General features: G+C 47.9%; 1 protein-coding gene across 1 annotated transcript in view; it reads right to left on the bottom strand.

Moving 5' to 3' along the window:
- Nucleotides 1-214: 214 nt before the first annotated feature.
- The window catches only part of GALNTL5 (polypeptide N-acetylgalactosaminyltransferase like 5), a gene marked incomplete at both ends in the record, with an annotated part of 35,184 nt that continues 22,967 nt past the window's right edge, over nt 215-12,431 (bottom strand). The window contains 3 exons of the mRNA XM_080701294.1: nt 215-370; nt 2,988-3,137; nt 4,697-4,814. Of these exons, the coding sequence (XP_080557420.1) occupies nt 215-370; nt 2,988-3,137; nt 4,697-4,814 (424 nt within the window). The remainder of the gene's footprint in view (nt 371-2,987; nt 3,138-4,696; nt 4,815-12,431) is intronic.

Below are 12,431 nucleotides of genomic sequence, written 5' to 3'. Positions count from 1 at the left end.
CCAAGGTCGCGGCGACTCCAGAGATTCGGTGACAGACGATCAACAAGGGATTAGAAGCTGATATTAAGGGGACAAAAGACACCTTGTTGTCGAACCACTGGTTGGATTTCTCATTGCATTTTAATTCCAGCAGGCTCCAAACTTCTCCTCCGACGTCACTGTGTTGAAAGACGAGGAGACTTTGAAATCCTTTGAAATGGTTCCATTTTTCCTTTCACCCAATGATCATAGATGCCTCCAACTCCGGGAAGACAGTGTCCAGGTACCACTGAAATGACTTGCACCCCAGCTGGTCCCTCAGTTGAACGCGCTCACTAATGTTCCCGTAGCTCATGAATTTCAAAGAAGGTCTTCGAAGAAACACCTGCTCCTAAGTAAAAGATAGAGTCATCTCATGAAACCAAACAGCTCTTTGGGGGTCGGATCATGACATCAGGCAGAGCAGCATCTTTCCTCAGTATCTGAACTAAAAATCAAGAACAAAAACCAAAACAAATCAAACGTACAGATCCTTCCTTTTGTACAGGGACAGAGCGCAGAGACACAGCGTGGGACCTCGGACTGGCTCGGCGGCACGTGGCTGGGTGTGTGCTAGGGCCCAGGATCCAGGAACACAGGCTCCTGCTTCTCAGGAGCCAAGTCACCTCTGCCTCCTGTAGCGTCCACTTAACAGTGCTCGAGGACAAACCCTCCCCCGCTGGTCCCCATGCTTCCATCTTTTCAGAATGGGGGGTGCTGGCTGCAAAGGTGGAGGCTGGGGAGGCAGCCTAGGCTCTGCTCCTGGCTTGCCGTTAGGTACCTGTGACTTTTGTTTGTTGTTGTTTGTTTGGGGTTTCCTGGTACTAGAGACTGAACCCAGGGACATGCTACACCCCCAGCCCTTTTTATTTTTTACTTGAAACAGGGTCTCGCTAAGTTACTGAGGCTGGCCCGAAACCTGCAATCCTCCTTTCTCAGCCTCCCAAGTACTGGGATTACCGGAGAGCGCCACACACGACGGGGGAGTTACTGCCCCCAGGGGTGGCCATGAGGACTGAGCACGTGCCACGTGTTGGTCCTCATATGAGCACGTCTGGCTAGTGTGGGGTGTGCTCTGACTTAAAGAAGTGGTGAGCGTGAGTGCCTACTGAACACACTCGTCTAGGCGGCCCCAGGACTCTCCCAGAACGGCACCCTTGGGTTTTCGTCCGCGTCTCCCCACGGCCTGGCCCATGGGAGAGTGAGAGTGTTGAGCGAGAGGGGTCCACTTGTCCAGTTAGCTCGCGTGGGGGTGCGGTGTTGGAGCCTCCCTGGGATTCCTGAACCGCTGCAGGCCTGCCCAGGTGGACTGGTGCACCCGTCAGGCCTCGGCAGGGCCGAGGTCATCACCTCGGAGAGAGTGAAGGCCTGAAAATCTGGCTGTGGAGAGGCAGCCGCAGGTGCCCCCCGAGCCTCCCCAGAGGGCTCAGGCAGCATCTCCCGAGCTGAGGCCCTCGCTTCCTCTCTTGGAATCTGGCACTCACTCAATTTCTCAATGTGTTGTGGCACACAACCTGTTGATTCTATACCTAACGTTATATGCTTTTTTTTTTTTTTTTTTTTTTTGGTACTGGGGATTGAAGCCAAGAGCATTCTACCTCCAAGCTACACTCCCAGCCCTTTTTTTTTTTTTAAATTTGAAATAGAGTCTCACTAAATTGCTAAAGGCCTCACTAAATTGCTGAGGTTGGCCTCAAACCAGTGATCCTCCTGTCTCAGCCTTCCAAGTACTGGGATTATAGGTATGTGCCACTATGCCTGGCTCACTGAGGGTTTGCCCCCCCCAAATTATAAAGGAAATTGAAGGATTTTACTTTCCTAACTTAAAAACTTGAATTAAGAAGCATAAGATGAAGACCAGGACATACACAGTCACAGAGTGATTTTACACATTTCTTTTTTTTTTTTTTTTTTTTTTGGTGGTACTGGGGGTGGAACCCAGAGGCTTTCTACCTCCGGGCTATACTCCCAGACCTATTCTATACTTTATTTGGAAACAGGGTCTCACTAAGTTGCCGAGAGCCTCACTCAGTAGCTGAGGCTGGCTTCGAACCCGTGCGATCCTCCTGTCTCAGCCTCCCAAGCGCGGGGATTACAAGTGTGCGCCACCACGCCCGGCTCCACATTTCTATTCCGTTGACTGAAATGGGGTCTTGTTGGGGCTCCTGGCATTACAAGCTTGTGCACTCTTTGAGTTCCTGGAAAGTGACATAAGTCCTTGAGGAATGCCTAAATGAAGGCATGGCTTTGATACAGAAGTCTATGTTGACAGAAAAGAGATTCTCGTGTGGTCCCTAGACCGCAGCTCTTGGGAAACTGGTAGTGTGGGAAAAGAATCTAAAGATTCGCACGTGGGGGTGGAGCAAGGGAGGGGCTGCTTGCTTTGGAAGGGGGGCACGATTCTTTGGATAGAAAAATAGATCTAGGGAAAAAGCCTTTCTTGTATTGATTACTTTTGAGAAACTTTAGTTTCTCTAGAAATTACCATTATTTTGAAAACCAAGTGCAAATATAGCAGCTGAGAATTAAGCAACTGAGACTAGCGCTGGGGATCGCTGGATGCGCGGCGACAGGGGCGTCGCTGCTGGGCCAGCGGTGCACACCTGTCATCCCAGAACTTGGAGGCTGAGACAGGAGGATCGCAGGTTCGCGACCAGCCTCAGCAACTTAGCCAGGCCCTCTGCGACTTGGTAAGACTCTGTTTCAGAATAGAAAATAAAATTGGGCTTGGGGTGTGGCTCAGAGGTAGAATGAATGCCTTTGGGTTCAACCCCTAGTATGAAAGATTGAGAGGGAGAGAGGAAGGAAGGAAGGGAAAAGAAGGAAGTAAGGACGGGAAGGAGGGAGGAAGGAAAGAAGGAAGGAAAGAGGGTGTGCTGTTAAGGGAAACAGGGAAGAGAATGAGATTTGGCGTGGAGCGCGCAGCAGGCGCTTCGGGAGCATCCCCGGGCTCTGCACGCCGCCCTCACCTTGTACTCGTCCAGCCACACGTGCGCCAGCCTCAAGGAGTTGCGTGAGAAGGCCTTTGTTACTTCAGGGTCTCTGTACGCTTCCTTCCGGTTGAGGTGTCCAACCCGAGAGCAGGGGATTACAAAGAGCTGGCCTCCGCACATCCAGATCTAGAGAAACAAAAACTGTATGGGGCTTTTGCTAGGAATAGGCAATTGCTGGGGGGCGGGGCTGGGACATTCTACCTCCAAGTTATACCCTTAGCCTTTCTATTTTATTTATTTTTATCTTTTTGTTTTGAAACAAGGTCTCACGAGGTTGCTGACAGTCTCACTAAGCTGCTGAGGCTGGTCTCAACCTGCGATCCTCCTGTCTCAGCCTCCCAAGTACTGGGAGGACAGGTGCGGGCCACCTACCCAGCTTAGATGTATTTTTTTTAATAGATGTATCATTAGCTCATATCTATTGTTTCTTATTTCGCTTAATCCTTACCGACAGCCTTCCTCTGTAGCTACTTTGAGTCCCTGTTTTATAGACGAGAATGCTACTGTAGCACCCTCATGTAGCTACAAACTTCTTGGTGAAGAGGTTCGCCCAGAGCAGACTCGAGCGGTAGTGCGCAGGCTTCCAGCCCTGGCAGCCCGAGGGCGGGCGTGGCGGCGCACGTTTGTGATCCCAGCACTCGGGAGGCTGAGTCAGGAGGCTCGCAGGTTCGCAGCTAGCCTCAACTACTTCAGTGAGACCCTCCACAACCCGTGAGACCCTGTTTCAAAATAAAAAAAATAAAATAGGACTTGAAGGGGGTATCTCAGAGATAGAATACTGCTGGGATCAATCAGTACCACACACAAAAATAATAATAAAATGAGGGCTGGGAGTGTAGCTTGGAGGTAGAACACCCTGGGTTCAATTCCCAGTGCCAAGAAGAAAGAAAGAAAAAGAGAAAGGCCGGCAGGCCGGCAGGCAGTGGGCGGGCAGGCTTCCAATATCTGGCTTGAGAGCCAGCACCCTGAGTACTGGCAGTCCTCCTTTTTCATGTTAAGTATTGCTATATTTAAGCAAATAACAAGGAATGCCAAATTCTACCGAGTTTTTTAATTTTTAAAAATTCATGATTCATTCGTTTCATACTTCAAAACACCTTACGGCACCTTTTTCCCCCCTTTGGTACTGGGGATTGAACCCAGGGGCATTCTACCTCTGAGCTATACCCCAGCCCTATTTTATTTTTTTATTTTGATACAGGGCCTAAATCACTGAGGCTGGCCTCAAACTGGCAATTCTCCTGTGTCAGCCTCGCAAGTACTGAGATTACAGGTGTGCACCACCACGCCTAGTTTACAACATTTGTGTGTGGTGCACTAGGGATAGAACCCAAGGGTATTCTACCTCTAAGCTATACCCCCAGCCCTCTTTTATTGTGATTTGGAAACAGTATCTCCCTAGGTTGATAAGAGTCTCACTACTTGCCCAGGCTGTCCTGCAACCGGTGATCCTCCTGTCTCAGCCTCCCTAGTACTGAGATTACAAGCATGCGCCACCATGCCAGGTTTAGGAGAATTTAATATTATATGTTTTCAAATTTTTGCTAGGTTGTTTCCTGTTGGAACAGTCCCAGATGTTCATGGAGTTTCCTGGGCACAGTTATCACAGTGGTTTTTAAGACATAAAATCAGATTATACTCTCTGTGGGAAAAGGCAAGTATCTAAAACACAAAGTCTGGATTACCCTTAGTGAAATTTCCACGTTTTCTGCTCCCCAAAGATCCATGCCCTTGTCGTACTCGCCAATGTCCTGAAAATAAAGCCTGTCTATCGCAAAAATTCCTCCAGCCATCGCAGGCGACCTGGGAGGGGGGAATAAACATGAAACCAATTCCAACGAGATAGAAATCATGAATTTTCCTAAAAATTAGCTTGAATACTCATGTGGCTTACAGGTAAAAACTAGAAAACAATCCAGGCTCGATGGCACATGACTGTAACCCCGGTATTTGGGAGGCTGAGATAGGAGGATCACAGGTTTGAGGTCAGCCTCCTCTACTTAGTGAAGCCCTCCATAACTTAGCAGGACCCTGTTTCAAAATAAAGAATAAAATAGGGCTGGGGGTGTAACTCAGAGGTAGAAAAAAGGCCCCTGGGTTCAATCCCAGGAACATCCCAAAAAAGAAAAAGAAAAAACTAGAAAACAGTCATAGTAATTCTAAAATAATCTTAGTATCCATTTAAGTGTGGGAAATTACTAAAACCACAGCTACCTAGGTAGATGTCATCAAGTTATGTAAGCAATAGATCTTTGTGTATATGTGTATATTATTTCTAGATAACATACAATTTAAGAAATTTATGGGGTTCAATGTGATTTCTTTTCTTACTTTCTTTTTTCTTTCTTTCTTTTTTTATTTCCTTCCTTCTTTTCTTTCTTTCTTTTTTTTTTTTTTTTTTGGTACCAAGGGCATTTGTGTGTGTGTGTGTGTGTGTGTGTGTGTGTGTGTGTGTGGTGGTGGTACTGGGGTTCCTGGAAGCCCTTCTGCCTCTGGGCTATACTCCCAGACCTATTTTTTATATTTTTTATTTGGAAACAGGGTTTCTTAAGCCATCGCGGCTGGCTTCGAACCTGCGCGATCCTCCTGTCTTCTCCTCCCAAGAGCTGGGTATTACAAGCACAGGGATTACAAGCGTGCACCACCACTCCCGGCTACCAAGGGCATTTTATCTTCAAGCTAGACTCCCAGCCTTTTAAAAAAAAAAAAAATTATTGGGCCTTGAGCTGGGCATGGTGGCGCACGCTTGTAATCCCCGTGCTTGGGAGGTGAGACAGGAGGATTGCATGGGTTCGAAGCCAGCCTCAGCTACTTACTGAGACCCTGTTTCCAAATAAAATGTAAAAAAAAAAAAAAGGTCTGGGAGTATAGCCCGGAGGTGGAAAGCCTCTGGGTTCCACCCCCAGTACAAAAAAAAAAAAAAAAAAAAAAAGAAAAGAAATAGGGCCTTGAGCCGGGTGTGGTGGCACATGTTTGTAATCCCAGCATTTGGGAGGCTGAGACAGGAGGATCGTGGTTCGCAGACAGCCTCAGCTACCTTAGTGAGGCTCATTGTAACTCAGTGAAACCTTGTTTCAGAATAAAGAATAAAAAAAAAAATAGGGCTAGGGATGTAACTTGGAGGTAGAATGCCCCTTGGTTCCATCACCCACATCAAAAAATAAATAAATAGGGTCTCACTAAGTTGCTGAGAGCCTCACTAAGTTTCTGAGGCTGACCTTGAACCTGTAATCCTCCTGTTTCAGTTGATATCATGTTTTGAAACACAATATATATATATATATAATGATATTTTGATATATATCATTATATATGATGTTTTGATATATATCTTTCAATTTATGTACATATATAAATAAATTATTTAATGTTCAAGTCAGGGAATTAGTATATCCATCATCTCAATCATTTGCCATTTCTTTGTGGTAAAACACTCAAAATTCTCTCTTCTGGCTCTTTTGAAAAATATATGGGTATGGTGGCACATGCCTACAATCCTAGTACTTGAATGGCTGAGACAGGAGGTTTGAGAGCAGCTTCAGCAACTTAGTGAGACCCTTAATAACTTAGCAAGACCCTGTTTCAAAATGAAAAATAAAATGAGAGCCGGGCATGGTGGCGCACACTTGTGATCCCAGCATTCGGGAGGCTGAGACAGGAGGATCACAGTTTGCAGACAGCCTCGGCTACTTAGTGAGGCCCTTTGCAACCCAGTGAGACCCTGTTTCAAAATAAATAAAAAATAGGGCTGGGGGTGTAGTTTGGAGGTAGAGTCCCCCTGGGTTCCATCCCCGGTGCCAAAATAAAATAAAATAACAAAATAAAACAGGGCTGGGGTGTAGCCGGGAGGCAGAGTGCCCCTGGGTGCACGTCCAGTCTGCGCGTGCACACGCTTGCATTCGGGCACGGATATGACGGCAGACACCTTGCGAGGGTGGGCTCCAGCACGCCTTGGCCCTGTCCACTGTGACGCCGCACGGGTACGTGCCCTTTCTTCCCCTGCCTTCCCTTTCCCTCCAGCCTCCGGGCTCCACTCCCCTACTTAATTCTAGGACACTCGTTTTGATTCCATTGGCGGGGGAGATGGTGCGGTTCTTGGCTCTCCGCGTCTGGCTCACTAGGCTCGCCCCGCTCGTTGCAATGACAGGATTCCACCTCTTCGTGGGCGCGCTATTTCAGTGCACAGATACTCGCAGTTTCTTTATCCGTCACCCCGCGAGGGACATGCAGGTTGGTTCTTGGCGCTTCTGAGAGGTGCTTCAATAAACACGGAAGCGCAGACGTGGCTCTGACCTACTGGTCTGTTGACAGTCGGTAATGGGGGTGCTGGTTCACAGCACATTTCTGCTTTAAGCGTTTGGGGAACGTGTTTTCCATGATTCCCATCAGCGGTACGCAGGGCTTTCCTCTCCACCTCCTTACCAGCACGGCTTTTGTCTTTTTTTTATAACTGCTGTTCTTACTGGAATGACGTGATAGTGCGTGGTGGTCTTGATTTGCATTTCCCTAATGACTAAATAATGTTGAACATTTTCCTCCTCCTCCCCCTCCTCCTCCTCCTCCTGCTCCTCCTCCTCCTGCTCCTCCTCCTCTTTCGGTACTGGGGATTGAATCCAGGGCCATTCTGTCGTGGCCTTTTTACATTATTTATTTATTTATTTATTTAGTATTTATTTATTTTTTTATTTATTTTGTGGTACTGGGGTTCCTGGAAGCCCTTCTACCTTCGGGCTACACTCCCAGACCTATTTTACATTTTTTTATTTGGAAAAAGAGTCTCTTACACCAGCGCGGCTGGCTTGGAACAAGTGCCATCCTCCTGTCTCCGCCTCCCAAGTGTGGGGATTACAAGTGTGCGCCAACACACCCGGCTTTTTACTTTTTATTTTATTTTATTTTTTTGTGGGTCTGGGGATGAAACCCAAGGGGCATTAGACCTCCGAGCTACACCCCCTGCCCTATTTTTTATTCTTTATTTTGAAACAGGGTCTCACTAAATTTCAGAAGGCCTCACTAAGTAACTGAGGCTGTCCTCGAACCGCGATCCTCCGGTCTCAGCCTCCTGAATGCTGGGATTACAAGTGTGCACCACCACGCCTGGCTTTACTTTTTATTTTGAAATAAGGTTTTGCTAAATTGCTGAGCAGCTAACTTACCAAGGCTGGCCTTGAACCTGCGGTCCTCCTCTCTCCGCCTCTCAAATACTGGGATCACAGGTGTGCACCACTATCGTGGCCACAGGGTCTTTTTAGTTTGATGTCATGTTTGCCTATTTTTCTTTTGCACCTGTGCTTTTGTGGTTTTATTTTAAAAAAGCAACACCTTGCCTTCTCTAATATCAGGAAGACTTTCTCCTACGTCTTCTACTAGTTGTATCACAGTTTGGGGTCTTACTTTTAGGTATAATCTTTTTTTTTTCCTTTGGTGGTACTGGGGTTCCTGGAAGCCCTTCTACCTTTGGGCTACCCTCCCAGACCTATTTTATATTTTTATTTGGAAACAGGGTCTCTTAAGCCAGCAAGGCTGGCTTCGAACCTGCGCGATCCTCCTGTCTCTGCCCCCAAGTGCGGGGATTACAAGCGTGCGCCACCACGCCCGGCCCGAATTTGTACTTTTTGTTCAAGTTTGCGTTGGCTTTGGGGAGTCTTTTGTAGTTCCATGTAATTTTTTTTTTTTTTTTTTTTTTTTGCGGGTCTAGGGATGGAAACCAGAGGCATTCAACCTCCGAGCTACACCCCGTGCCCTATTTTTTATTCTTTATTTTGTAACAGGCTCTCACTGAGTTGCAGAGGGCCTCACTGAGTAGATGAGGCTGGCCGTGAACCGCGATCCTCCAGGCTCAGACTCCCAAATGCTGGGATGACAAGCGTGCGCCACCACGCCCGGCTCCGTGTAAATTTCAAGATTGCTTTTTTTCAGATGAATGGATCGCAAAATTATGGGGAATACACACAAGGGAATTCTATTCAGCCATAAAGAAAAATAAAATAATAGCGTTTGCAAGAAGATGGAGGGAGCTGGAGAACATTATGTTAAGTGAGATTAGCCAAGCACAGAAAGAGAAGGGACACATGTTTTCTCTACTGTGTCCAAGCTAGGGAGCAGTGGTAATACCAGAGGGACTCCAGATGATGGAGGGGAAATCTCAGCAATGCTAGAATGGAAGGATAGGAGAGGAAGAAAGCTGAGGTTGTTCAATGGAGGAGCTACATACGAATATGTGTAATAGCATAAATGCAACACGATTGACCTGGACACTCTCTATTGGGGGGGAATGGAGGGGGAAGGGCATGGAGCACAGTGTAAATGTACACCACTCTCAATAGGTTCCACTTGTACAAAATAAAAATTAAATGAAAAAAGATCGCTTTTTTCCACTTCGTGAAGAATGTTACTGGTGTTCTGATGGAGATGGCGCAGGCTGCGTAGACTGCTCTGGGATCGGTGGATATTTCAACAATGTTTATTCTTCCAGTCCACGAGTGCCAGGTGCTTTTCTTCCTCTCTGTCTCTTTTGTGTGTGTGAGAGGTGGGGGACACCAGGCACATTCTGCCTCTGAGCTCCACTCCCACCCTATTTTACTTCTCATCTTGAAACAGAACCTCGCTGAGCTGAGGAGGGCCTCGAACCTGCAGTTCTCCTGTCTCCGCCTCCCGAGTGCTGGGATCGCAAGCGTGCGCCGCCTTGTCTGGCTTCAGATGACTTATCATCTATTTGCGTCTTCTTCAGTTTCTCTTATCAATTTTTTACAAGTATACAGACCTCTCACCTCCTGGGTTCAGTTTATTCCCATATATACATTTGTAGCCACTGTAAGTGGAATTCATAAGCCATATCTTCTAAATGTTGACTTTCTGAATAGCAAAAATATGTTTATAATGTGTTTCCTAGAAGCATAAAAGTTGAATTGAGTAGTGGAGGGTAGAGATCTCCCTTCCTAAGAATATTAAATAAATCCAGGTGTGATAGCGCAGACCTGTAATCCCTGTACTTGGGAGGCTGAGACAGGAGGAGAGCAGGTTTGAGGCTGGCCTCTACAACTTAGGGAAACCCTGTTTCAAAATAAAAAAATAAAAAGGGCTGGGGGTACCGCTCAGTGGTGGGGGACCCTGGGCTCCATCCCCAATGCCAAAGAAAGAAAAGTGAAATTGTAATGTTTGCCTTTGAGAAAACTATAATGTCACAAAGCAAAACATTTTGGGTCTACCAATAACACTAGACTAAGTGGCCACTGGCTCAGCCCCTCTGGCGCGGTAAGGGTAAGAGAGCGCCCAGCCGTGGTAAAGACGCGGTAGGTAGGGTGGGGGCCAGGGAGAAATCGGTACAGTGGTTCCGGAGAAAAACGATGAAACCCTGACGCAACAGAGGAGCAAAGGTGCTAAGATGTTACGGAACTGCCCGCCGGAGCCAGGCCGCAGTGAAGAGATTTGCCGTGGGTGGGACAAGGGGCGGTATGGCTGACCCCGGGCGGGATGGCTGACCCCGGCATTTGGGCCTGAGTACCTGGCGGCTGGAGTTCCTAGCTGGTGAGCTGGGGGACGCCGTGTTCAGCAGGGTTTGGGCAGGAAGCTGACGTCTAGATGCATTTGAGATGTGTACTGAGCATTGTAGTGGAGACACCAAGTAGGCCTGGGGCGCAGTGGGGTGCAGTGGGGTGCAGTGGGGTGCAGTGGGGTGCGGGAGGCCAGGCTGGACCCACGGCCAGGTGTCATGGAGTTCGAGAGCGGAGGGGGACCTGGGCAGGAGCGGCTGGTGGAAGGGGCGGCCAGGGCCTGGGAATTCCACGCCAGGGAAGGGGCCAGCAGCAGCAGCAGGCACTGCCGACCTTCAGAAGAGACCGAACAGCGCCGCGCTGTGAAGGTCACAAGTTCTGGTCCTGGGTGGGGACGAAGCCTGCCTGAAGTGAGCCTCAGAAGTAAGAGCAAGGAAAGGGTTTAGGAGAATGGGAGCTGGAGACACAGCTCTTTCCAGGAGCTCATACAACAGAGAAAAGGAAAAGGGCAAGTAGAGATAGGAAGTGAAAATAAAATAAGGCTGGATTTTTGGATTTTGGGGGGCAGATGTTTGTTTTGCTTTTGCATTAGGGATTGAATCCAGGGGCATTCTACCTCCAAGCTATACTCCTAGACCTTTTTTTTAAACAGGGTCTCACTAGGTTGCCGAGAGTCTTACTAAGTTCCTGAGGCTGGCCTTGAATCTGCCATCTTCCTGTCTCAGCCTCTGAAGTACTGAGATTACAGGTGTGGGCCACTATACCCAGCGTGTGTGTGTGTGTGTGTGTGTGTGTGTGTGTGTGTGTAATTAGGAGAGGTAACAACCTGTCTCTGCTCTGACAGGAATGTTCCCACCTGATGTACCAGGTGACGTGGATCCCGCTGGGTACACTAGATGATGCCCATGTTGTCTACACGTGGGTACCCAGAAGAAGCCTGTAACCACAGGATTCCCAGAGCCGGCTCCCTCCCCTGTAACATGACACCAGCACTATACGGTCACCTGCCTGCCCTCCCCACTGGACTCTGCAGTTGGGGACCAGGGAACAGGTTTTCTGTCCTCAATACAATGCCTGGCACACAATGGGCACTCAAAAAATACTTGTTAGGCAGGCATGGTGGTGCCCGCCTGTAATCCCAGTACTTGAGAACCAAAACAAGAGGAGGGCAGGTTCCAGGCCAGCCTTGGCAACTTAGCAAGACTATTACAAAAGAAAAAATAAAAATGGCTGGGGTGTGATCCAGAAGTAGAATGCCCTTGGGTTTAATTCCCAGCACCCTACGCAAGTTAACACTGTGTGTGTGTGTGTGTGTGTGTGTGTGTGTGTGTGTGTGGTACCAGGGATAGAACCCAGGGCATTCTACCACCAAGCTACACCTCCTGCCCTATTTTTTATTCTTTATTTTGAAACAGGGTCTCACTGAGTTGCAAAGGGCCTAAGTAGCTGAGGCTGTCTGCGAACCGTAATCCTCCAGTCTCAGACTCCCAAATGCTGGGATTACAAGCGTGCGCCACCACGCCCAGCTCAACACTTTATTTTTAAATGTTTATGAAGTCAAGGCTTTTACATATTAAAATTTGGTAAAATAAAGTACATCTTTGTTCTTTTTCTCCTGAAGCCTATGTAGTAATGGTAGCTAACATTGATGTCAATCGGGTCACATCCTCTGTGTCGGGCCCTATGTAAGCTACGTGTCTTACAAGTATTGGCTTCTTTAATCTTCTCAACAATCCCAAGACCAGGGTGCTATTATTCTTATCACCAATTTACAGATGAAGACGCCCAAGCTGAGATAACTGGCCCGCCTGAGGCCTGCCTCAATGCAAGTCCAGGGGCACCATTTGCTGCGTGGTCTTTGTGGAAGGTGCCAGTCTACAGATGTGCAGTGCGCAGCTGGTGCAGCCCTGGACAGCTAACAAGTCCT

This window comes from Muscardinus avellanarius (genome assembly GCF_963383645.1).
Source record: "Muscardinus avellanarius genome assembly, chromosome: 9".
Lineage (NCBI taxonomy): Eukaryota > Metazoa > Chordata > Mammalia > Rodentia > Gliridae > Muscardinus > Muscardinus avellanarius.
Note: the sequence above shows the minus strand (reverse complement) of the source record. Positions and strands in the feature narration are given on the sequence as shown.